Here is a 27,419-nt window from a genome sequence, read left to right as displayed (position 1 = left end):
TTAATGGTCTGTCAAATTACCTTTTTGCTTTTATGGCTTGAGGAAGAAAGTGAACACAAGGTTAGCCATACTTATGTCAACACCGAGAAAAATGTATTTTACTTATTAAAACTGTTGACTAGAGAATGCTGTTGCAATAATGTATGTCTTGTTGATATTAGTCAATTACATGCAACATTTCTAGGCTAACTTTTTGCAGAGGGAGAACTATCACTGCCTTTAAAAAGGACAGAAACATTTTATTCCAGGAGACCCACTCAGTTTCCCCAACTCCATAGCGAAAAAATTATATTTTTATTTTACAAAACCATAACTTTTATTTTTCATGTAAACAATATAATTTTTCAGTGGCACATCTGTACACCCCTGAATTCTCTTTAGAAACAGAAGAAAAATATATTAATTAGGGATATCAAATATATGAAACTCCATACAGTTAAAAACAGAAATTTAAAAATTGGCATCAAAATAAGCAGCTTTTAGTTAACACAGTGATCACACAGTGGATTAGATCAGGAATGTACAAAAGGCACAGCAAAGGCTCCCTAAAATTCCCAGTTATCTGCTAAAAGCATCATGAAAAGTTGATTGCACAAGGATAAAAATCAGTTCCTTAAAATACTTCATTGTCTAGGAATCAACACAGAAACAATTGGAAAGTTAACTGTGTTTACCTAGACTCCTACGCAAGACTTCACATTAGATTATTCCCAGAAAATTACAGTATTATGATTTGCAGTGGTGATTATGTAATCTGCACAAGGAGCTTGAAAATTATGCTCATTTTAAAAACAACACTGCAGCAAACCCAAGTTTTTGGAAAAGCAAGAATTCACCCAATTAATAATATATAGGAACCAGATATATTATCCTTTCATTAAAAAAAAAGAAGTGTGTGTGTGGCACAGAATCATTTTATGGTGAGTAATCAATATATCTGGATTTGTGAAACATTTCCTGCACTGGTTGACTTGCCATATTCTAGCAGTAATGGGAAAAAAGTTTAATTTCATCTTGTTATATATACTGTTCAATTAAGTATAAAGTCAGTTTGTATATAATAATTACCTTAGAATAAATTACTATTATTTCTCTCCTGGATTATCATACAGCAGGAAACTGGTTAGATTTGTTGGGATGTCACAAAAGAAAACAGATTTCAACATAGGAACAAATCTCACTGTAATAAGGGACATGTAGAGATACCTTCTATTAATGATGTCTGGAAAGTGTCAGGACGTCTGTCATCTATTACTTACAAATCACAGTCCATTCAAGTTTACATTCAAGGCACAGTGCAAGGGGACATTAACTGTTAGTCTTGTTCCAAGGGCAACCTGGTGTTACTCAGGAAAACACATACAGCACCCAGCTCCTCCTGGCTCATAATCATCCCTCTGTCTCCTCCTTCCTTGAAGCAGAGTGTCATTCAGCTTGTGTTCAGCAATTATGTCTTCTACTCGGGTGATGTACAGCAAAGTGATCAACACTCCAAAAAACTGTCAAGCAAGCAAACAAACAAAATTGTTCCCAGACTATCTGTTTTCTCCTCTTGTCCTCCCCTGTCATCTAATAGCCCTTTAGGGGACAGCAAGAACCTATGATTTGTCCAGCTTTGACACTGTATCATGGGACATTACACAAAGCCCAAAGAAGTAATGATGGCGAGTAAGAGTTGTGAGTTCTAGCTGGTTCTCCTATGATCAGGAGAGGTTCCTGACCAGGCAGGACTCTGCAGCAATCTGTGGTACAGGATTCCTTGCCCACCTAGAAACCTGGGCAAAAGGAGGTGGTAGAATCTAGACCCAGATTCAGATGCGGGAAGGAAGGGAGGGAGAGAGGGAGGGAAGGAAAGAAGGAAGGAAGGAAGGAAGGAAGGAAGGAAGGAAGGAAGGAAGGAAGGAAGGAAGGAAGGAAGGAAGGAAGGAAGGAAGGAAGGAAGGGCAATACTCCATCTGTCTTAGAAAAAGAGTTACCTGTGGAAGCAATATACCCAGCAAAATTCCAGCCATGATAGCATAGTTGTCCGTAAACCAAATGAATACAGCATTTGTACATCCTCTGACATATATGATGTGCTGAACACTCAGGCGCTGTAAAGGAATGAATTACAACCTTGTTAACAATTGTATTTCCATTTTATTTAAGGGTCCTAATTTTAAATCATGAAGGGATACGAGAAAGGGTGTGCAATTCACTCCTTGTTTTATGGCTGATATTATTTATATAGTAGCAATTAAAACTAAATGCTATCCCACACTACCTCTCAAAATCTGGATGGGCCTTGCATTTTATCCTGTTCTCCTTGATGTCTGTTCCCATGAAGCCAGTATTTTTATCAAGCTTTTAATGGCAAAGAACATTGGAATTTACGTACTGTCCTTTTTGTGGGTGTATTTGCCAAAACAAAATAAAGAGCACAAGACAAAAGAAAGTAGTGGATGGCTATTATCCCCTTTAAAAATGCATAAAGTTAGCCATCCTTAAAATTGCTAAGTGCTACATTTTGTTCTTCAGTCACTAAGTCCTGTCTGAATTCTCTCAACCCCAAGGACCATGCCGTTCTCCACTGCCTCCTTGAGTTTGCCCAGCCCCATGTTCTCTGCATCGATGACACCATCTAACCATCTCTTCCTCTGCCCTCCCCTTCTCCTTTTGCCTTCTATCTTTTCCAACATCAAGGTCTTTTCCAATGGGTTCTCTCTTTTAATTTGGTGACCAGAATATCTGAGCTTCAGCTTCACTATCTGTCTTTCCAAAGAACCTTCAGCGTTGATTTCCTTTGGGATTGACTGAGTTGATCTCCTTGCAGTCCATCAAAGAGCTTCTCCAACACCACAATTCAAAAACATCAATTCTTTGGTACTCAGCCTTCCTTATGGTCCAATTCTCACAGTCATACGTTACTTCTGGGAACGCTTTGACTATAAAATGCTAAATTTATATACACATACATACATACATACACATACACACACACACAAATATTAAATATTTCATTTCCCTACCTCTTCAGTCATCATTTTATATCCACACATGGTATTAATGACCATTGTCTGGAGGAAAAAACACATATAAACACATTTATTTACAATGTAACATGAACAGATTTACATAGCTTGTTTTAGAACTTGATATAAAAATTATAACATAATCACATTTTTTTAACTTTTCCTGAAGTAAAAAGTAAATAAGGAAAATTAAAACCCATTATGTGTATTATAGTTTGAGTAAAAAATATTCACTTGTATGAAAAACGTTTTCTGTTAATGTTCAAGTAGCTAACAAAAACACTAAAAGGTGAAAAATCACTATTCAGTTTTGCCAAGTTTTTAAATATCTTTTAAAATAATTTTATTAACTTTCTTAATAATATTTTTTTAGGTTTCTAATATCTCAAGAGGAAGTATATTTGGAACCTCCCTGCATCCAAATTATTACAATTAATTGTAAATCGGATAAAATTTATTAGTATCCAAATGCTCCAGCTTTTATACATAACTTTGACATCTATAATATTTGTTTAAGTGTACATTTCAGTTTGTTGATTTACTGTACATACTTGGTCATTCAACCATTTTCCTCCAGAAACTTGATTTCATTAGACCACTCTTGAAAACAGCTTGTGAAAGGTTTAAGCCATGAATCTTTCCCTGAATACACCTGAAAATTCCAGGTTTGTTGTTCCATATATTTAAATCTTGAACAAGAGCACTCAATAACATGAGTTGAATTGAGCAAAGTAAGTTACAAATTATTTGGAATTATACTCTGAATACTAACCCTTCAGAAATAAGGGAATCTATTTAAAAAACCAGAACTTCCACCCATGTCAATTGTTTCACATAGTACCCAAATAACCCCTTCCTACCTAAGTACTATCTTCCAAGTAATCATACTTGGAACATGCTTGTCCAATTTATTTATATATAGTCATTATCAATTTATCAATTTAAATTTACAATGAATATATATATATAAATTTAAATATTTTTCCTCGACAGTATTTCTTTGTTGTGAGACAAAGGTCTTTTGGTTTATATCACAAGCTTCAGTGTGATTTAAAAGTTTCTACTACGGTATCCAGAGTTGTACCAGGAGAGCAAAAAAAGCCAAAAGGGCAGCTACAACCATTTAGTTAAATCCCCGCTTGTTTTTTTTATACAATGCATATCTAAAGCGGCAGGCCTTCCATTTCTTAGTCACATGCACCTCCTTGACTTTATTTTCCTACTCCCATGGGTGCCCTGCTACTTACTATATGCTCCTAAAACAGAGCACATATAAATATGCTGGTTACCAGGTCTGTCACAGGGAATTTTCAATGTCTCAGAAACCACCAGTGTCCACCAATAAGATGAAGAACCTCTGTCAAAGAGAGAAGCTACCCAAAGCCATGAGTGGGGACGATTACAGCTGCATTACCACAAGGCTTTTAAGATTTAGCTCCCAGTATATCGATCAGGCAGCTGAATAAACAGATTAATGCCAAGGTTAGCTATTCTTACAGGTAGTCCTTGACATATAATCCCATGATGGCGAATCTATGGCATGCGTGCCACAGGTAAACTTACCTCATTGCGCATGCACGGCCTCCCAGATGATTTTCGGCCTCCCGGAGGCTTGAGGACAGCTTCTGCAGCCTTTGCAGGCCGGAAGTGACAAAACGGGCCTATTTTTCGGCCTGCAAAGGCTGCAGAAGCTGTTTTCAAGCCTCTGGGAGGCCGAAAAAGGCCTCAAACAGGCCAAAAATCAGCTGGGAGGCGCAATGCAGGTGAGGCGGCGGCGTGGGGAGGGTTGCGCACGCATGCGAAGTGGGCGTGAGGGGGCGTGGGGGGCATGCACATTGCCTTCTGGGTGCTGGCATGTGAGCGCGCACACAATTTTTGGCCCAGGAGCCCAAAAAGGTTAGCCACCACTGATATAACCATTCATTTATAAATGGAAAATTACAGTGGCACTGAAAAAAGTGACTTATGACCGTTTTCCATACTTAAAACTGTTACAACATCCCATGGTCATATAATCAAAATCTGGATGCTTGGCAACTGGTTCATATTTATGACGGTGCCCTGAGTCAATGCAACCTTTTGCAACCTTCTGACATGCAAAGCCAATGGGGAAGACTGGATCACTTAACAACTGTGTTACTAACTTGACAACTGCAATGATTCACTTAACAAGTGTGGCAATGAAGATCGTAAAATGGCGCAAAATTCATTTAATAACTGTCTCACTTAGCAACAGAAATTTAGGGCTCAGTTATGGTTGTTAAGTCTGTATTTCTACCTGTATTTCTTATGTATGCCTACCTGTACAAAGATCAAAGTATTAAAAGAAAACTAAAAGTGTCATAAGATTTTGACAAGCAGCATGAGACATTTAAGATGCCAACCATCTGCTAACTTCCATGTATTTTTTTCTACTCTACTTACCACAATGAATACCCACAAAATAGGGCTTATTAAGAATAGTGTTAGGATTATTTGCAGTCCTGCCCTTTTATGCTTAAAGTCTGGGAGTCCGTTAGTCAAGCTTAACCCAGCAATACAAGCATCCAGATAGCTATAAAGTAATGTATCTTTAGCATTAGCCTAGTGCACAGCCAACCTTTAATTTTGCAAACATTGGCCCTTAGATTCCTATTTGTTAAGGTGTGGGAAAGGATCTGGACTGAGTCATACTCAGCTTTATCCTGTGTCAGCTATTTCATAGCTCTACTGTACTTAGTTGAACGTTGGCAAATATACATGTCCCAGGATAATGATGCAAAATCAAATGTCTTATGCTGGAGCACAGGTGTCAAACTCGATCCCGTATCGCATCGTTGTTTGCCTTTGCAAATAATGATGTGATGCATCCAGCCCGCGGGCCATCAGTTTGACAGCCCTGCAAATGGACTTGAGTCATACCACATCCTTCCCTAGGCCTGATAAGTACACTATTATAGATAGCAAAAAAAATCAGCTTTTTTGATCCTAACAGAGTTTCAGTGAAGTGGCAAAGCCTATTATTCAGATCTTATCTATTCCATGAAACTTGCCCCAAAATAAAAACACCAACCTCCCATATTAATTATATTTTTCCATGACCATAGAATAAATGAATAACTGCTGCTCACATTTGTATTTTTCCAGTGAAAAAGCCAAGCTACTTTTGGTAACTATGTCAAACAGTTAATATTTATTTGGCTTGATTTATTTTTAGAGTAGTGGTGTGCCATCTTTCAGATAAATGTGTATAATACAAGACAGCTTTGAAAAGATGTTCCGGAGTATTATTATAGGTGTTTATAATGTCAATTTTATAAGTAGAACACTGCTATTTTTATCCTTCTGAAGGTATTTGAAAAACACACAGTAGGTATTACCCTCACATTGGTATTGATATTATCTGATAATAGATGGTTTACATTTTTCTTATTGATAATTGTATCAGAGCATTACAGATAGTTTATCTCCAAAAACTATTGCCTAGAGCTAAATTACTATAAACTTAGCATTACTGAACCCAGATTTACTTCTGTTCATGAACTGTAATAATACATATTCTGGATATGAATTTATTATTAAAATTGTATGGCCTTTAAAAAGCCATATTTCATAGTGCATTTGTGACTGTCACAAAAAGAGTTGTATCATATAATAAGCCTCAATGACATGCTGGAAGGAAAAAAATCTGGCTCTTCACTAGCTTCAAAAATATTTTTAATAAAGCAATTTTTTTTCTTTATCAGTAAAATAGCCCAATACAAATAAATTAATTTGTTTTTAGATTTATTCATGTGTAGTCTAGTAACAAGATTTATTTTTAGATTTATCCTATTTATTCAAATTCTCGTTAGGGAAATTTTATTTAGAATCTATGTTCCTAATATGCATAAAGCTATTTCTATATAACAGTAAATGGTGTTTTCTTTCTATTTGTTTCATACAATCTTTGTGTGTTATAATTCTTCAAGTCAGTCTAGATTTCTAGCAACTACATGAATAAATGTTTCTTGGCAACATTTGTGGGACCAATCTTCCAGTACCATCTGAGGTAAGAGAGCGTAACCAACCCAAAGTCACCCATTATAACTTCTGCTTTCTTAGCCTTTTAAATAGTACCGTATATCAAACTGATTCACATCAAATAAATTGATTGATAGAACACAGAATATAGAACAACAGAGTTGGGAAGGACCTTGAAGGTTTTCCTTGTCCAACTTCCATTCCAGAGAGATGGCTGTCCAATCCCTTCTTGAAAACATCCAGTAATGGAGTACCCACAATTTCCAGAGGTAAACCATTCCACTGATTTTCACTGTCAGGAAATTTCTCCTTAGTTCTAGGTTAGCTTTCTCTTTAATGATCTTCTATCCACTACTAGGTACTTTGAAGAATAAATCAACTCCCTCATGTCTGTGACAGTCCCTCAAGGACTTGAAGACTGCTGTCATATCTCCCTTATTAGACTAGACACACCTAGTTCCTTCAATTGTTCATCATCATATGATTTAGCCTCCAGACCCTTTATATCTTTGTTGCTCTTCTCTGCACCTTTATTATGAATGTTTCCACAGATGATTCTTTTTGTTGACAAGCTCAGCTTTTAGAGAAAAACTATTGATTTTACACAATGTGACAAACACTAAAAAAGCTTCCCAATTAATTGAGAATAATGCATTGTTTTTACCTTATTTGCTATACAACAAGAGTATGGGACTCCACAGGCTAACGGTCCTGGAGCAGAGCAATCATGATACTGATTTTTTGACCAGTCTTTAAAATCTTCTCCACCACAACACTTGAACTTTAAGAGAAAGGGATATTATAAAGTAGCATACTTAGTATCGCTGCAGAATGTAAGTATTCCTCATTTAGAAATCATAGTCCAGTCAAGGAAAAAAATACCTGTTAACAGTGGTTATATATTGTAGTATGTGATAAGCAATAATATTCAAAAAACAGTTTTGGAAAAGATTTTATAGGGAAATAAGGCCTTAAGATTTGATCTGACTAGATTTCAGTCAAATCCCAAACTATTGTATACTTCAAAAGGTTAGTGATTAAGTAGTATATTGTGGGTATGTTGCCTATATCTGTGTACATGTACACCAGTAGGCAAGAAGACATTTGTTGAATTATGAAGGATGTGAGTTAGTTTGAATTTTAAAAATAACAGCATTAAGGTCAAAAATAAAGAAATGTAAAAAAATTAAATGGTTACATTTTTTAAAGATCTTTGAAAATCTCAGTGCATATTTGAATCCTACCATAAATAAACACACACAAAAATGTGAAAGTTGGAAAGAAGTAAAATTGTACAAATTCATTTTTTCTTCCAAATAAAGAAGATTGCCATTGTAATTTAATTTAATTATGTTTAAAACAATATTGTAATATCGTAATATAATAAATTATAATAAAAATATCACTGCTCCTCCACACCTCACATTCATTCCATTCAGCTTGTGTTCCAATGTATCTATATGATCATAAGGGGTTCACAAGTTCATGAGAATTTTAACAGCCTATTTCCTTCACTAAGAGTTTCAGGTTTCAACGAACTTCTTATTGATCAAAACATTCAACTCCATCCAGGCTTTCATTCTATTGAATTCAGTGGGGCTTATTTCAGATCAAATATGTTTATAATTATGCTGTAACTTGTAATACTGTAGTGTAAATGATTAACAAATAAATATCCATTCTTTGATAGTCTTTTATCATAATTTTATCATGTCATAATTTTATTATGGCAATGTGTCACTCTTGCAGACATATTAATATCTAATATATTATTTCTACAGCATTGCATTGAAATAGAGAAGGGAAATTTCCAGTTATCCCTTTTCTTACGTCATCCGAGAAAGGACTTCCTGTCCATCCACTATTTCTAGAGCAGTGGCACTTGAACGGCTAATGAAGAATTTTCTCTGTATAGCTACAGACTAGAGTTATCAAAATCAGTGGGAAAGCTATATATAGTTAAATATAAACTATATATTGCAACGAAGAAAGCCACACAAGCACCCAAGTTTTATAACTGATTTATAACACATCAGAGATGAAATCTGGTGTAGGTGAGTCAAGACTAACATAAACTAATAGAGATTATCATGGTTAGAAGGAACTAGAGAAAGTAATTTTTCTTTCTCTTTCTGCTGATAGATGGCTTCTGTTTGCAATCAACTGGATGTCACCCATTAATTTTATTATGTTCAATGGAAGTTGCTCATGGAAGCAGCAGAAATGGCCTGCAGTTCTGGCAGATTTCCACAAAAGCTTTTAAATACTTTACTATCAAATGAATTTTATTTTTCTGAATGTACACCATAGTACAATGCATTATTTAAACTGAAATTATTTTTGAGACTTTGCGTGCAATCACCAAATCACAAAATCTAGCATGTCTCTCCGGAAATTCTGGCAATTTTGAAGGCACTACAGGGGAAAATATATTGTCAACTGCTAGAATATTAATGAATCTGTAGCAGTTTGGGCACGATTGAGTTGATACTGAAAAACAAACCTCCTTTTGAACAAAATCCATAATGTTTTTGAAGTCCAAGTCGTCGTAGTAATTCTGAATTCCTCTTCCGATATTTTCATTTAAGAACTCAATTGTCTTTAAAAGGAGAAAAAAAAGAAGTGAAAGTAAAATGGGTCAGCATATATTCATAGAAAGCTGAGTACTGTAGTTGACAACACAGCTTCTTGGAAGCCTCTGCAAAATTGTACTTTCTCATCAAAACGACCCAAGCTCCATCCCTTTCCTATGTGTGATAGATACAAAAGGGGTGGAATTTACAATGCAACAGCACAACCTTGTTTTCATCATTTGCCCTCCCCAAGCACCTCTGTTTATGTGCCTCCGGATCTCTTCCCTATTTTGTAATTGACAGGGTGTCACAAAGTTAATATGGTAGCCGTAACCGTATGATCAATCCCTGTGACCAAATGTTTTGATCAAACATCAACAAGGGCAGGACTTTGGCCACATGGCTGCAGCTTCCATTATGACCGTTTTTGACCACCTTCCTACCCCTTCCCACGCCTGCTTGCTCTGTAGAGAAGCAAAAGAAACAATAATATTGTACCACAGCGCAATTTAAAAGCTGCCTGGCCCTGATATGAAGTCAATTAGAAACTATTTTAATGAAATAATTAATCAGCGAAGCTACAAATGAAAGATATTAAGGGAGAGGAGCTTCATGTGTTTTTTAACAAGTAGTAAAGTTTCTATTTTTCTAACAAAATTAAATTTATTTATTAAACTGTTATGTCACTTGCCTTCATCTTAGAAAAATGACATTATATTAAATTTAATTGTATAAATTATTAACGGAAATCAATCAGTAAATTGATAATTGTGTAAGCAAATAAATGATTTGCCAAATCAGCTTGACCAAGCTGTAGAAAAATCATGAATTATTCCTACCAGACAAAGAGCTAGTTTGGTAAAGTGGTTAAAAATACCAGACTAAAAAAAAACAGGAGACTGGAAATTCTAGCCCTGCCTTAGCCACAAGGCCAAGTGGCCTAGGACCGGTCAGTCTCTCTTAGCTTTAGGAAGCAAGTAATGGCAAATCACTTCTGGGAAAAAAAAAACCTTGCCAAAAAAACTGCTTATCCACAAAAAAGAACTTATCCACATATTAGCCAGGAATCAACACTGACTCAAGGGCATAAACAAGCAAATTAAAACTACTAAAAACTATAAGTACTACAAAGTGATGGTTCCTTTTGAGATCTTCCAGATGATATCATTATGCAATAATTTTTGTTATTCATTTCATATTCAGGATCTAAATAAACGTCTAAATAAACAACTCATCTACTTCTATTAGAGGGATTTAATTCTCCAAGTATTCCAACTGTACTGTTTTTCCTCTGTTTCACTGTGTTTCGTGGAAGATGGTTACAAAGTGAAAATTTTCAATAGTGGTGGCAATGCAACCTGAAGTTAATCTGTGAGGTAGACCTGGAAGTGTCCTACTTCCGTTATGGTTTCTCATTTTCCAGCTAGATGTCTTGCAGCCAGTTTCCATCCTGCTAGTTTATCTAGAACAAGAGTGGGCGATCATGACTTCTACTCTCCGAATTTTGCCAATCTTTCCCCGTGGTTTTTCAAGTGACAGTTCCTTCTGCATCCTCGGGTGTCCCACTTGGGCCCACCGATCTCTCCCCCCCAGCCGTAGCTGTACTATATCCTGCTTTAAGACCCATCAGCCCTGCAGTAACTTTGCTGCATCTGCGCTTCTTTAAGGGAAAGGCCTGAATGTAACATTCAGGCAAGCCAAACTGTCTTCAACCTGCAGACCAAATGGAAGCAGCGGAGGGCAGTGGGGCTGGAGTTGCTGGCCAAAGTTGGGAATTACTCAGCTCTACAGAAGAGGGTCGGGCTAGGTGGGAGAGAGCTGTCCTGCTTCCGGCCCCTCTTTGCCGCTTCAAAGGGCCCCTGGCTGGAGATGCCACGCAGCCGGTGGCCCCACCCAGCAACTGCTATAATTCCCACCTGCCTCACCCGGCCACCGGGAGGTGCATTTAGGTGTCCCGCACAGTGAATTGCCCAAGGACAAACATCCTGCAGTGAATCAGCCAGGAAAACGAGGTAGGGCAGGAATGCTAGTAGTTAGTCAGGGGAGGAGTGCCGGTGAAGAGCCCACCAAGCATAAACTCTGGTGTGGGGTTAGCTGTGGTGTGGCTCCGCAGAGAAGAGGGCATGGTAATATGGCAATATATCCTTGACCCCTATTGTTTCTATATTATTGCACACATATTACATCAGGAAAATCCCTGAAGTATAATGAAATACCATGGGTTTTTCATACCATGGGTAACATATAGACCAGTGGTTCCCAAAGTGGACGGTACCGCCCCCTGGGGGGCAGTGGGATGCCTTGGGGGGCGCTGAGAGGCAAGGGGGACGGCAGGGGGGGCGCTAAGAGGCAGCAGGGGGAGCGCTGGAGGTGAGCGGCAGGGCACAATTCAGGGGTGAGAAAAAATGTCGCTGCCGCCGCATTCAAGGCAAGGCCCCGCAGGATCATCCCATTGACTTGCACACTCTGGTGCAAGGAGCTCCGCCCACGAACGCAACGTTGGGAAAGGAGAGCAAAGCCAGAGTAGCTTTGCTCTCCTTTTCAAACTTCCCACCGCCGTTTTCGCAGCATTGGGAATAGTGGCTTTGCTCTCCAGAGTGGCTTTGCTCTCCAAAGTGGCTTTGCTCTCCTTTTCAAATATCCCGCCGCCATATTCGGGGCAGTGGGACGGCGCCCTGAACTCAGCGTTGGGAATAGGAGAGCAAAGCCAGAGTGGCTTTGCTCTCCTTTCCAAACATCCCGCCGCCATGTTCCACCCCATTGAGCCCCTTGCACCGGAGGCACCTGCCCAAGCAAGTCCGAACAGAGCAGTGCACGAAATCAATGGGGTGAGCCTGAGAGAGGGAAAGAGAGAGGAAAGAGAGAGAGAGAGAGAAAGAGAGAAGGAAGGAGAGAAAGAGAAAAGGGAAAGAAAGAAAAAGGGACAAAGAAAGAAGAGGGATGGAAGGGACAGAAAGAAAAAGAAATAAAGAAGGAGGGAGGGAGGAGAAAGATAATGAGATATCTATTCTAGTCCAATCACCTGCTCCAGCAGGGTTAGAAGGGAGAGTGTGTGTGTGTGTGTGTGTGTGTGTGTGTGTGTGTGTGTGTGTGTTCTCCTTGTAATTTACCAGTACATTTTGATTTTGCCTTCTTCAGAATTGGCACTGTAATACATTGGGGAAAAGTAATTTTTTAGGGTGGAGATCTGGTCCAATGCATCCTGTTTAAAGCCTCAATAAAATGTGAGAGCTTCCTGATAGTCTTGGCCATGTTTCGTCCGCAAAAAAGCTTTAATTAATAGAAGCCAAAGATGTTTCAATGTGCTGCCAAAGATGCTGGCAAAGATGTTTCAATGTGGAAAAGGGCCTCTAAACTAGGCCTCATTTCAATCTGATGCATCAGGTCTCTCTCTCTCTCTCTCCCTCTCCCAGGCTCACCCCATTGATTTGGTGCACCGCTCTGCTCGGACTTGCTTGGGCAGGTCCCTTCCAGTGCACCGGGCTCAACGGGGTGGACTTGCGAGGCCAGCACCTTGAAAAGTAGAGCAAAGCCAGAGGTCAGTAATTTTTGCTGCAAAGAATCACAAAAGCTTCTGGGTTGTGCACAAGAAGGGACACACATGTCAGTGCAATTCAGCAACATAAAATAAAGAAATACAAATAAAACAAATCAACAAGAATCAGCAAAGCATCTCTGATTAGATTTTATTCACTACTAGAATCTAATCAGAGATGCTTTGCTGATTCTAGTCCAATGACCTGCTCCAGCAGGGTTGGAAGGGAGTATGTGTATATGTGTGTGCATGGCTGTCAAAACTCCAAAAACAGGTCAAGTAGTTCTGGGGAGGCCAGTCATAAATTAGAACACTTGCTAAGCAACCGGCCATTAAGTGAGGACCCCTTCTATTTGGTTTGCCAGTCACCAAACCACCCAGTCACGTGACCAGCAAGCCACACCACCAGTCACGTGACCAGCAAACCACGCCCACCCAGTCATGTGACCAGCAAACCACGCCCACCCAATCACATGGCTAGCAAACCACACCCTCAAATTAGGCCGTGCCCACAGAAATTTGAATCCCGCCCCTGGGTGGGGGGAATTGAGGATGAGTTTGTAACACCAAGGGGGCGGTGGACTGAAAAAGTTTGGGAACCACTGATATAGACCTTTACCTGCCTAAGTCTTTTTAAAGCAATGTAAATATTTATAGGCTTCCTAGGGGCATATATACAGCTGGTTTCAGTTTTGGGCTCGTTATCAGAGGTTTCAGGCATTGATTTTAATTTTGAAAGCTGTCAGCCTTTTAAAAACTACATTAGAGAAAAGACACATTTATGATACCCAATCATCAATATTTCACTGACGCAACAGATCCATCACTATTTTAATACATGAAAATACTATCATTTATATAATAATAATTTTCAAAGCTCAAAATTTCCAGAGTGAAAATATTCTAAAGAGTTAAAGATTGTGCAAGGGAGAAAGCCAAATGAGTAAACAGATACTTGCAGGAAGGCACACAGGATATTGTATTAGATACTGGCTCCAACTCCAAAGAAATTAATTTTTCTAGACTTCATGGTTATCAGGGTAGTTAAAAATATGTCAGAAAGCCAGAAAAATTAATGAAAACTACTCTGGTTGAGATAACATCAAAAGCAAAGTAATAAACATGGCAGAATAAATTGTACAAAATGAAAAAAAAAATTGCTTGGTTTGCAGAATAAATGTCAAAATACAGTTTATGATGTGCTTTCTCAGAGCCAAATATAATCAACCCCTGCAACTGGCATGTTCTTCTGTAACTTGGCCATAACTACATATCATCTTATTTCAGACACTTAGTTTTTAATTAAGTACATTTTAATTATTAAATTTTAATTACAATTTAAATTTAAACTAAATTGGTCTTCACTGCAGCCATTTCTCACAATATTTTTGTTAATAATATACATGCATTCAATTTAATTAATAATGTTAATATATTAGTTATGCAAAATCCGGATTCTTTTTTAATTTAACTGTAACTGGTTAATTTGGCAAATCATTTTCTTACCTTATTTCGGAAAATTAAGGCTGTAATTCCACCAACTAGTTCAATGAGCAAACAAAAGCCCAAAATGTACATAAACTGCAAAAGAAGGATTTTTTAAAAAATTACATAAAACTTGTACAACCCAAAAGCCTTAGCTCTGAAATGATGAATGTTTACTTTTACAGTATTTAATTAGAATAACTTTCAGAACAAGTAGAGATTAGTTTAGTGTATTTAAGTTCTCACAGAGAATGTCTGCAGGGTATGGTCAAAAAAGACAGGATGATGGCTGTAATGTATGGCTGAAGCTCGACTTGGTTTCTATGTTCATCATGTGTGTTTGTGTGAGTCAGGCAGAGCTTTGATTGCACCACTACAGCCACTATTTTGACACTTTTGTCCAAACATTGCCCACAGCCCTAGACTTTAGCCATGCCTTGGGGAAGATTTTTGCTCTAAGTTACTCAGCTGAGAAAGCAGCAGGAGAAAAGTTACCCTTTTCCCAATCTCATATAGAAACACACCGTTCCAGGCAAAAAGTGAGATACGGTAACTTGCCACAGCCAGCTCACTGCAGATCAACTCGCCTCAGGACAATTATACAAATACAAGAGTTAAATTAAACGGAAACTGGCGATGCTGCAAGTGTGCAAAACAGTGACAGGTGTGGTCACATGATGACTCACTTAATGACCATGGCAATGAGTGACAGAAGTTCTGGTCCCAATTGTGATCATAAGTCAAAAACTACCTTCATTTCTTGTTTGCAAGGAAATATCACTGCTGTTCCTCTTATTTGTGTACCATTCCCAACAAATTCTCAATTCTTATTTATAAAAAGGTTTTGCAAGTCCTTACAGTTTTCCTGTCTTGAACAGCAGCAGAACAGCAGCTCTGAATATATACACAATAGTACAAACTATATTTATCAAGCCGAAACCCTTTGTCCTCCTTATCTCAATTTACCAACAATGTAGCTCTCTCATAACCAGACAGATGATTATTTTTTTAAAGCACCCACCACAGGACATTCTGTTCTTGTGTTTCCTGAAAAGATGGGCTCCTTGGCGGCCTTTTTTAATGTCCTAGCAATGAAATAACTGTATTTTGAACGATTCTAAAGAAAACAGCCGTTTCCTGTCACTCACTCAAGGTAAAACATATTTGGAAACAAACAGCAAAACAACAAAGATTGGGAAAAGCCTTCTCTCAAGAAATAAATGACAGGAAGTGCCATTATGTTGGAAATATAGATGAGTGGAATATTTGACATTTTTTAATAAGGATGATTTGTACATAGTGCCGTAATTCCTTTACAGAGGTTTTATGTGGTAAAACACAAGGCTGATGGAAACCAGTGGATAAGGAACAACATCCATTTCCTTCACCTTTTCCATCAAATTCTCTGCTCAATTTTTTTTCTAGATTCTAAACACTAATGTCTCAAAAAAGCTAAGTATGTTTTACATAATTACATATTCTCAAAACTATTACAAATTTAATTTTTAAACACCAGCTGCATCTAATTATGTACAACAGACTTTCCCAGGTTTGTACTACTTGATTACAAACATTTCTGATGATTACAATATGTGTAAGATTGCAAAAATCACCACAAATTTGTTTCCACAGGTCAAAAGTTTCATAACTACTAATCAGGTTTTTCCTTATGCCTGAAACATGTATTGAAACAACAAATTCTCATCCTATAATTTCCACTTCAAATTATATCTTTATTAAAAGATATTTCTGGATTTTTAAAATCATCATCATCATGCAGTTAATAAGGTTACTATTACACTTATTCAATTCTAATTCTGATCTCAGCCACTAGGCTAACAAAACGTTAATAACAGTTCTAGTCATAAATGGTTAATTGGCACTATAATTAAATTCAAAAATATTTCATTTAAATTTAAATTATCAATAAGAAAACAAATAATTTACATCAAAATAATTTTGTTAAGGAAGTGAACAAGATTTTAGCATGAAAGAGTAAAAGACTCTTGCTCAGATTTACTTAATTTCTACGAAAGATGTAGACCAGGGGTGTCAAACTATCAGCCCGTGGAACGGATGCATCACACGCAGGCCACGCCCACCCTAGCCCCATGAAAGTTGCAAAACGTCATGTGATGGCAACGTGACACAGTGAGTTTGACACCCGTGATCTAGACTGTACAGTGTTTTGAATGGTCTTGACTTGTTTTTTTAACATTACCTTATGCAAGCATATTTATCTATTTATTAAATTTATTTGCCACTCATCTCATTGTGGGGCTACTCTGAGCAGCTTACAATAGCAAAACATAAAATTATAAAAAATCTACACATAACAACAGTAGAGCAATGAAACAATAAAATAAACAATGAAAATACAGCAATATGAATTAAAAGATGGGCAAAAAAGGAGCAGGACACGCAGGAGGGAGGCTGATTAAATATGGGTTAAATATTAATTAAGAATCAAGGCCTTTAAAGGCCTGCATTTTCTTAAATGAATCTTACTTTTGTACTCCATTTAACTCTTTTTTTAAAAGCATTTTTTTTCCAGATCCCTATCAGGAGTCATATAAATTGCTTTACTGGCAGACTGATATGAGTCATCAATGAGCCACTGAAATTTCTTTCTGCTACTTTCTGAAGGAAGTTATTAGACGAGTATTCTTAAAACTGTTTATAGACAGGAAAATGAAAGGGTTTTGGAAGGGTCAAGGAAAATAGACTTCTATGTAAATAAAAGTACTTACAGCTTGAAGAAGGTTTATATTGTCCCTCAGAGAAGCCAATACTCCCAGGAAGGACACAAGGAACATTACGATGCCCAAGAGAATCAGGATGATCGCTGGAGCTAAGAAGGCACTTTCAAGAGTTTTATATTTCTGTCTTTCAACTTCTGCATAAATGCCCACAGCTAAGACAAACGCCCCTAACAACTGCAACAGAAAAAAAAAAGGGGGGGGGAATGCCATATGCTTACAAATTACAAATTCTGTGCATTTCATTGATAACTAAGTACAATACATTTGATAAGCATCACTAATCCAAAATATGCAATTGGAATAGGCTAATTTACTTTTATTTTTTTGCAAGCCTGCAATGCTCAAAAGGAACCAATAGATGCCAGATAGATCTCACCTGTCCTGGCCAGCTGGGAATAAGGAGCACTCATCAACTTCCCTCAGATTTCTGCCAAAAAAACCCAAATCTTTCCACCCTCCGCTTTGAAAAACAAGTTGTAGGAGAAGAGGCAGGGCCTGAGGGAGGGGGAGTCAAGAGAGAAATCAGCCTAGAGTCCTTGTGTTGTCACAAGCGTTGTCCAGTCCCCCCTTGAATTCCATTAACTCCTACCTAGTGCCAATTTAATGCTGATTACTTGACTAGATTCTTGCAGATAAGCCTGAGCAATAAATCTTAACTAGAATTTAACATGTGGTCTTGATTCTTTGCGTATGACACAACCTCAAACAAGCATTTTGAAGCTTGTTTACGATGACAAGTATTTCCTATCCTCTTCATTGTGGTCTTTTTTACCCAATCTGGATTTCCCCAGTTTCCAGGCTTGGATACTGGGATCCAGAACATGGTGATACAGGCAGTCCTCAACTTACAACCATTCGACTATTCGAAGTTACAGTGGCACTGAAAAAGTTACTTTTCACACTTATGACCATTGCAGTATCCCCATGGTCACATGATTAACATTTGGATGCTTGGAAACTGGCATGTATTTTATGATCATTGCTGTGTCCTGGGTGATCATCACTGCAACCTTCTGACTTAACAACTAGTGTGATTCATTTAACAACTCTGACAAGAAAGGTCATAAAATGAGGCAAAACTCACTTCACAACAGCCTTGCTTAGCAGCAGAAATGTTGGACTCAGTTGTGGTCGTAAGTCAAGGACTACCTGCAGTCTAGCATCCACTCTAATGACCACCTGGGCTACACAGTGGCAACACAACTTTTGCATGGACACTTAGTACCTGCAAATTGTTTTCCTTGTTTTCACACCTTGTTAATTAAGCAAGATGGAACTGGTGCAAAGAATGACACCCATGCCAAGTGAGTCAGTTGATCAGTGAGGGGCGTTATAGCTGCACCTCAGCTGAAAGAGATCTGACTCATGTTATTACCTCATGTTCCCTAGTATATACTTATGCAAACAGGTATCAATCTAGCTTAGTTTCTATCTAGAAGAACCATACTATGCAAGGAAGACTCCATGTTTCTACATCTCGACATATGTAAAGGAGGAGAAAGGCTTAGTAGACTTACCCAACTGAAAATAAGAGGAAATAGATCCAAAGAAAAGAAATATGTTGGCATGTAATGTTTCTTGAAAAAGCATGAAGCAACTCTTCTGCCTCTGGTTAATTGTTATTTGATATCCCACTGAAGATAATCTCTATTGTTAAAGGATTACAGGAATGCAGGAATGAAATGTAATCTATAGTAAATATGTATTTTTATATATTGTGTACTTTACAGTTTTTTCAAAACCCTAAACTTCTTTCCACTTATTTCCATTTTATTTATTTAAAAACAATTAAAGAGATTTCAACTGATCTATACTACGTATATCTCATGATTTAAAAATTAGATTCACACTGCACTTATTAACTATGATTCCTAATTTAATTTGCCAACACTGTGGGTCACAGGTCATCTAATAAGTGAATTATAAAGGATCAGAGGAAAATTTGAATTGTAAGGATTGTGATTAGATCACAAAGCAATTACTGGCAGCTGGATTTCAGACCTATTGAGCAGACTGATTTTTTCAAAGTAGAGTTCATCTGATTCCCAACTCAAATTCAACAATGAATTCAGCAGTTGAACAGAATTCAAGAGGAATGTGGAAATCCAGAGGAAATTCCATGTTATGGCTGTTGACTTGAAAGATGGGAACAGAGGTTGTATTTGCTGCATTCTGAATCAAAAGATGCATGAGATCATTGAAAGACACATACCTTAGGCCACCAGACTTGAAATTCTAGACCTAGAAAATCTAGAACGATGCCGTCTTTGGTCTGATCTAAGTATAGTATATAAAATCGTACATTGCAATGTCCTACCTGTCAATGACTACTTCAGCTTCAATCATAACAATACAAGAGCAAACAATAGATACAAACTCAAGGTTAACCACACCAAACTTGATTGCAGGAAATACGACTTCAGCAACAGAGTGGTCAATGTCTGGAATATTCTACCTGAGTCTGTGGTTTCTTCCCCAAACCCTAAAAACTTTAACCTTAGACTGTCTACTATTGACCTCACCCCTTTCCTAAGAGGTCTGTAGAGGGCATGCATAAGCGCACCAACGTGCCTACCATCCCTGTCCTATTGTTTCTTTTATTTTTCTTAGATGTATTCATTTCATGTATTCATAACTATGTTTATCCTTATCCTTATTATCTTGTAAGCGATTGACAAATAAAATAAAATAAATAAAATAAGTTTTTCAAACAATTGAGCCTAGTACTGCATACTGGAAATATGTACTCTTACACAATCATAAACAGTAGGGTACTAGCTGGGTTTGTAAAATTTGGAAATGTCACTAGAAGGTTGGACCAATTGAACCAATAACATTTATTTCGTTAATAATCAGCAAAACCAAGACAGAGCTCTTAAACGAAATGCAATAATTAGTCTTATTCTTATTCCTCTTCCTCTTACAAACACTACACAGCTAATCTAACATGTCCTGAAGTAGTTTAAATACAAGAAGCACTCAACCAACTACTCTTCACCCAGTTAGAAATGTGATATAGTAAGGAAGTAAGTCAATACATGTTTACTCAAGAGAAAAAAATGAAATGTGAGTTTCAAGAAAGCTGGTAAACTTTTTATAAATGTCTTAAGCATGTTTGCACTGTGAGCATAAACTCTTGTCTAAAAAGATCTACATCTAAGTCCATAAATATACTCACAGCCAAAAGAAAATTAATACAATAAACTAACAAAGAGCTCTATTTAGATGAGCACAAACATATTGCAGCAACCGTAAACAGCAGAAAAAGGAAACAGATCATCTATGCAATATATTCCAACAAAATGGATATCCAACCAATTTCATCAAAAAGTGCCTGATATAGTACAACCAACAAAAACAGTTAAAAGGATAACTCTGTCATATATCAAAAACGTATCAGAAACCACCGACTATAAAAATCAGTGTAGCACACAAACCAACTAAAGACTTCCAAAACATCCTAAGTAAACCAAAAGAGCCAGCAGCCCCAGAAGAAAAAAACAGGAGTCCTCTACAACAGGGGTCTCCAACCTTGGCCGCTTGAAGACTTGTGGACTTCAACTCCCAGAATTCCTCAGCCAGCTTTGCTGAGGTCTGTAGGGGGCGTGCATAAGCTTTGCTGGCTGAGGAATTCTGGAAGTTGAAGTCCACAAGTCTTCAAGTGGCCAAGGTTGGAGACCCCTGCCCTACAACATACAGTGTAAAGACTACAAGAGCCACTATGTAGGGCAAACAGACAGAAGGGTAGTATAACGCATCCATAAACATCAACTAGTAGTCAGAAGATATGACGAAAACCGCTTTAATTTCAAAACATATGCACCAACTTAACAACAGTTTCAACTGGGAAACTGTGACTATTCTAGACCAAATAAAGTCCAAAAACAGAAGCCTGGCACTCTGACAATTTGGACATCAACAGATACATAAACATCAACAATGCCTATATACTGTGCAAAAGAGACAATAAGCCAAAAAGGGAACAAAAGGACCATAACACTTCTTCATCAGCAGTCAACACCCAGATTATATTAACCTAATATAATAACAGAATATCAGAATTATAAGGGATTTTGGAGGGCTTCTAGTCCAACCTATTCAAGCAGGACACTCTATACCAAGGCTGTCAAACTCCCGGCCCACAGGTCGGACGCGTCACGCGCTGGTCACACTCACACCCAGTTTAGCGAAGGGGGAAAAAGTCCTGATAAATCATCTGACGCCACCGTGACATGAGTTTGACACCCCTGCTCTATACCATTTCAACAAATGACTGTCCAATCTCTTCTTAACAATCTCCAACAATGGAGCACCCACAGCTTCTGGAAGCACTAGTTAAATGTTCCTATTGTCGGGAAATTTCCTTTAATAGTACAGAAAACAAATCTTAAAGGAAAATATTTCAAGAAAAGAAATATGGAAGAATGTATGTGCGTGTCTCACTTTCAAATATATTAAAGAGTCTAGAACAATTCAAGATATCAAGAAATAACAACAGGTGTTATCAAGCATGTTTCCACATTAATTCAGAGTTAAGAGTCACATATGCTGCTTTCAGGACTTGCTACAAATTTTGTTTCGTTTTCAATACTGAAAAGGATCTGATTCAAACTGGTATTCCAATGGGAAGAGATGAAAAGCTTTTAACTTCCTTATTTGGAGAGGAAAGTGCAGTCATATACAGTATAAACTTCAATTAATTTTTCATGCTGCTCATATAGTTCTCCGTTGAATACAGAACAGTGGATATATTTTCACTAGGTAAACCATGAACGACAATTCCCAATGGTATTGAAATGTTGTTTTCTAAATAATTTATTCTAGAATTCCAGGATTTCCACTACCAACATGTCATTTTGAAACTAGTTCAGCTATATTCAACTTATTATTTTTTTGAAGAACAAAAGTAATGTATTTCTTGTATGCTTCTTGTATTCTACTTGGTTGTCGTTAAGAATTGGGCAGCCTACAAGCTTAATAAATTATTATGGTTGTTTAGGTATAAAAATAAGTAATCTCTCTGCAAATGAACATTATTATTTAAAAAAAGTTTATAAATATCTCTTATGATTTTGTGAAAGGGCATAAAGCAACTAAACATTTTTGAGTATAATATTCTATTTACAGCCCTTCAAGGCACTTCCTTTCTAATTAATATATCTTCGCAAGTATCAAGAATATTTGAAATATATATAGTGAAGTGTATTTCTTAAAAATATATTTAAAATATGTTATGTTTCATATGAGTTTTTCTTTCAATTAAAGTGCCTTTTAAAATCCTATATTGTTGTGAATATGAAATGAGTTCATATACAATAGTCCCAACTTTATCATTCTGATATTTAAATTTTGAAATGAGGGTCATATTCATAAACATATATTTTTCCCACCACAAACTTGATTGACCACACAAAGATGAAAATTTATTCATCTGAAAATTTAGTTTAACATGAGTTTACTAAACAAGAGATGGACATAACCTCCCTTTAAAAAAATTAATATGTTTACTTTTTACAAACAAGCTTTAGGTTCTTACTCTAAGGCAGTGTTTCTTAAACAATTGCCAGAGGAGTCCTAGGAATAACAGATAATCAGCGTTGGAAGGGACCTTATAGGTCATCTAGTCCAACCCCCCCAACCAAGCAGGAGACCCTACACCATTTCTGACAAATGGCAGTCCAACCTCTTCTTGAAAGTCTCAACTGATGGCGCTCCCACAACTTCCAAGGGCAAGTTGTTCCATTGGTTGATTGTTCTCACTGTCAGAAAGTTTCTCCTTATTTCCAGGTTGAATCTCTCCTTGTTCAGTTTCCATCCAATCTTCCAAGACCCTCTGAGGGGTCCATGAAGTCAAAAGTATTTGTCAGATATTGAAGATATTGGCAAAAATTTAAAACAATGTAACTCCACATTATTTTTTATTTATTAACAGTATATTTTTTCATGAAAAATACTGTAATTTTTCATGAGTAAATTTCTAAGAAAGCACCACTTTTAATTTTAATACAGTAAATATCAATAAACATAACTTAGACAAATAAAAGCTCTTTTGGAGTCCTCCATAATTGTTAAAAATGGGAAAGCGTCCTGAGAACAAAGCATTTAAGAAAAAACTGCTCTAAAAAGAAAAGGAGTGTTAAATTGCAGTTTGACAAAGCTGGAAAACTCTGAGTTCTAATCCTTCATCTAGGTCAGTCACTCTCTCAGCCCTAGGGAGCACGTGCAAGAATTGCTTCTGAAAATGTCAAAAAAATTGCATGAACTAATCTCTGTAATCCGCAGGAATCAGTGTTATCTGATCAACATAAGAAGACGTAGCTTAGTTTCATTAACTACTTCATAAATCACAATACATATAGCCAAAAACACTCAATCCACTGTCAGCTATGTTTTAATAATATTTACACGTGACAGTTAATATTATCTGTATTTGATGGTTAATTAATCAAAAATGCACAATATTCATTACAATTGTGCAAAAAGCAAAAAGCATATAAAAAGCTTTAAGTTGCAACTATATTGGAAAATATGGCATTACACAGAGGGAAAAGAATGTGGGAGTAATGATATTTGAACTGTATTTCTCATCACGCAAGTTTGGATTTTCTACAATCACAAGTCTTATCAAAATAGATTTTATTCATGAATATTCATAAATATTTGTTTGTGTCAATGACATCAGCAACGTGCAAAGTGTTTTACATCAGTACAAGCTCACAAATTGTTCCCTCCAAAATTTACCTATATTCAGCTCAAGGAGAATAAAATAGGAGAGGGGGGAAAAAAGAGTATTAAATCCAAAAAAATGAATAATATGCGGTATTTTATGATGTAGTTTAAGGATCTACGTGACTAATTGTTGCCCATTTTACATTTGTCTCCCAACTTATATATCTCTGAAATTTATGTGGCTACCCAATGACTCTGGGCAAGAAAACAAAAGAAAACAGAAATTAATAATAATAAGCAACCAGATATCAAATTTCTGTTACATCTGCCCCAATGACTGGGAGGGAATCATAATTTTGCCCCTTTCTAAAAGCCAATGGGATCAGGGAAGGGAGGGGAGATCATTTCAGAAACTGGGCTGGATAAAGGAAAAGGCTGAGCTACTGGGTCCTGCCAGATGACCTTGCTCCAGGGAAGTGACCCCAAACTTGCCCATTCATGCGGGACAGGCAGATGCCACTGAAGAGTGGTGGTCCCACAAACGTAAGTCTTTACTCCATGTAGGGTTTTATATGTGACAACCAGCACTTGGAATTGTACCCAGAAGCTTACTAAGATCACTAAGCACTGGTCCTACACGGATGGACAAAGATGCATCCCCTGCTGCACTCGGTATCAACTGAAGCTTCCAGATGCTTTACAAGGGCGGCTTCATGCAGACCACAATGCAATTATCCAAATGATGGATTGCTAATGAGTGACAGCAAGCAGCAACTCTCCATCCAGGAAGGGGAGCAACTGGTACTGAGCATAAGGCTCTTGTTGCCCAATGCTACCACCTGCCACTCAAGCAGGTGTTTTAAGTACATTCCCCAAAAGATGTATTTTATTTATCCGAATACATACATACATACATGCATGCAGGCGGGCAGGCAGGCAGGCAGACAGACAGACACACACACTGTATTTTTATTATTTGTCATAACATAAATTACAAATTAATAATTTATTATTTTAACATTATTTTAAAAGTATGCCTAATTTGATTTACTTATTTTTTAAAAAACAGTAATCTTTTTAAATTAACCATCTGAAAGACATACCCATAGACTTAGCTTTTATTATACAAAATATAAAGGCTGTAGGTCTTTTTAAAGAAATACATTTTTTAAAAAAAAGGGGGGGGTCGTCCTTTTGCCCCAAGTAGGACATTTATGCTCCTCATTTCTCCCTGAGAGTAAAATCTGGTTGATAACTTGTCTATAGAATACCTGTTCCTGTATTGGACCATAAAGAAAAATAACTATTTAAATGAATTAAATGATAGCGCGGCGACATTTTTTGATGCTGATTAGGAACAACTCAACTCAGAATCCACCTTTATTAACTGACACAATGCAAATACAATATGGGGTGGGGGGGTGGTTAAAGACGAAACTAAAATTATTTAAAACGCACGACGGAGAGTAAATAGGAATTCCCTTTGGGGAAAATAACGGGGCTCCTTGACAAGGGCCACCGTCCTGTTAAAGTCTCTTCGTGAAGTGCCCCAAGCGAGCCAAAGGGGACTTTGCTTCAGCCTCCTCTATTTTGCAGGGACGTTATTGCGCTTTCAACCCCGACCGGGCGCGGCCGCCTCCGACCGGGGATTTCGAGCGGAGACCGCGCGAGCCACGCTCGGCCTCCCCTCCGCTCACGAGGTCGCCAAACTGCGCGGAAACTCGGGGCCAGCCGACCGCCTCCTCCGCAGCCAAACTCCCGCCGCCTCCCCAATAAGCCCAGCTTTCAACCCGGAGAGCCGCGTTTCCCTCAGGAAAGTCTCCGCCTCTCCGAAACAACCACCTGTGTTGGCCCTCCCGGGTCTGGAAGCGGCGTCTTCCCCCCCCCCTCCGAGCATCCCTCGCGCGCTTGCGGGGCGGCGAGGCGAGCGCGGCGGTCGGGGACTCCGCGGGTCCCCTTCAGGCTCCCGTCCGCTTTCCGCCCTTTCCAAGCCGGTCCGGGTTCCCGTGGCCTCCCGACTCCCGGGACGCCTATAGGCAAGCGGCCGTCGTCGCCGCCGCCGCCGCTTCTCGCACTCACTCACCCAAAAGACGGTGGAGTAAGCGACGAGCGTGAACTTGAGGCAGAGGTAGGGGAAGCGCGCGCAGTAGCGAACCTGCTCCGAGTCTCCCTGCGCCGCCATTGCCCCCGGCCGCCGCCGCCGCCGCCGCCACCTGCGACTCTCCGTGCCAGCCAGCCCAGAGGCAGCGACACTTGGCGGCGTAGGTGGCGGCAGCGGCAGCGGCGGCTCCTCATGGAAGCGGCTCGCCTGCGCCAGCCGGCCTGCGTGGCCGAGCGCGGCAGAGCAGCAGCCGAGAGGAGGGAATGGGCGCGCCCTGCTCGGGCTGGACGGCTTAGGAAGCTGCTGGCCGGGTGTCTTGCGGTGGCTGGAAACGACGCCCTGAGCGGAGGTCCGCGGATCTCCTCGTGTCGCCGGAAAGGAAGCGCTTCGGATAAAGTCTGGGCTAGGCCTGACTGAATTCCCACTTCCCCAAATCTTTTGGAATCCTTAGAATAACTTTAATGGAATGGACACTAATCGGCATACATTAACCTGAAATTTCTTTGCATACAGCTCTCAAAGGGTCACCACCTCTACGGGTAAAGGTTCCCTGCACATACTTAGGCGGTCCGGAGCTCTCGCCTCACAATCGAGAGGCTGTGAGTTCGATCCTAGGCAGATCTCCTGCTCGAGCATGGGGGTTGGACTAGATGACCTCCAAGGGACCTTCCAACTCTATGATTCTATGACTAGGCGGTGTGCTCATCACCGTTACAAAGCTGAAGAGCCAGCGCTGTCCGAAGACGTCTCCGTGGTCATGTGGGCGAGCAGGACTAAATGCCGAAGGTGCACCGAACGCTACTGCCTTCCCACCAAAATGGTCCCTATTTTTCTACTTGCATTTTTGCCTGCTTTTGAACTGCTAGGATGGCAGAAGCTGGGACAAGTAACGGGAGCTCACTCTGCTAGGCGACCAGTTTGATTATCCCAAAGGTGCTTTTTCAAGAGGCAACTGACTTCCTTGTTTTTCTTTGAAGACTTGACGTTTTTCTTGGGCTGTCATCTGACCTTCCTATTAAATGCTACCCATCCATTTCTACTAACTGGAGGAAAGAAATCTAGAATATATATAGTCACTCCACTTGCTTCTGCTCATCTTTTAAGAGTGAACTCTTAGGTACACGGAAGGGCACACTTGTCTTAAAATTTCAAAGAAATGTTCTGTTTTTTCTTCGAAGACTTTTCGCTTCTCATCCATTCTTCAGAGCTAAAGAAGCTTCTTGAATGAGAAGCAAAACGTCTTCAAAGGAAGGCCACAGTTGCCTCTTGAAAAAGCACCTT

At 38.6% G+C, this 27,419-nt stretch overlaps 1 protein-coding gene across 1 annotated transcript; it reads right to left on the bottom strand.

Annotated features, from left to right (window-relative positions):
* Positions 1-308: 308 nt before the first annotated feature.
* Positions 309-26,282, bottom strand: TSPAN15 (tetraspanin 15). The gene is made up of 8 exons (XM_026713508.2): positions 26,121-26,282; positions 17,357-17,542; positions 14,628-14,702; positions 9,517-9,612; positions 7,678-7,794; positions 3,009-3,056; positions 1,977-2,093; positions 309-1,499 (listed from the first exon to the last, which is right to left on the bottom strand). Exons 1-8 carry the CDS (start codon positions 26,217-26,219, stop codon positions 1,344-1,346), a joined length of 894 nt encoding a protein of 297 aa, XP_026569293.1. The 5' UTR covers positions 26,220-26,282; the 3' UTR covers positions 309-1,343.
* Positions 26,283-27,419: the final 1,137 nt, after the last annotated feature.

Source organism: Pseudonaja textilis, chromosome 4, assembly GCF_049901715.1.
Source record: "Pseudonaja textilis isolate UNSWEBS1 chromosome 4, rPseTex1.2, whole genome shotgun sequence".
In the NCBI taxonomy this organism is placed as follows: Eukaryota; Metazoa; Chordata; class Lepidosauria; order Squamata; family Elapidae; genus Pseudonaja; species Pseudonaja textilis.
This window is presented reverse-complemented; position numbering and strand designations above follow the sequence as displayed.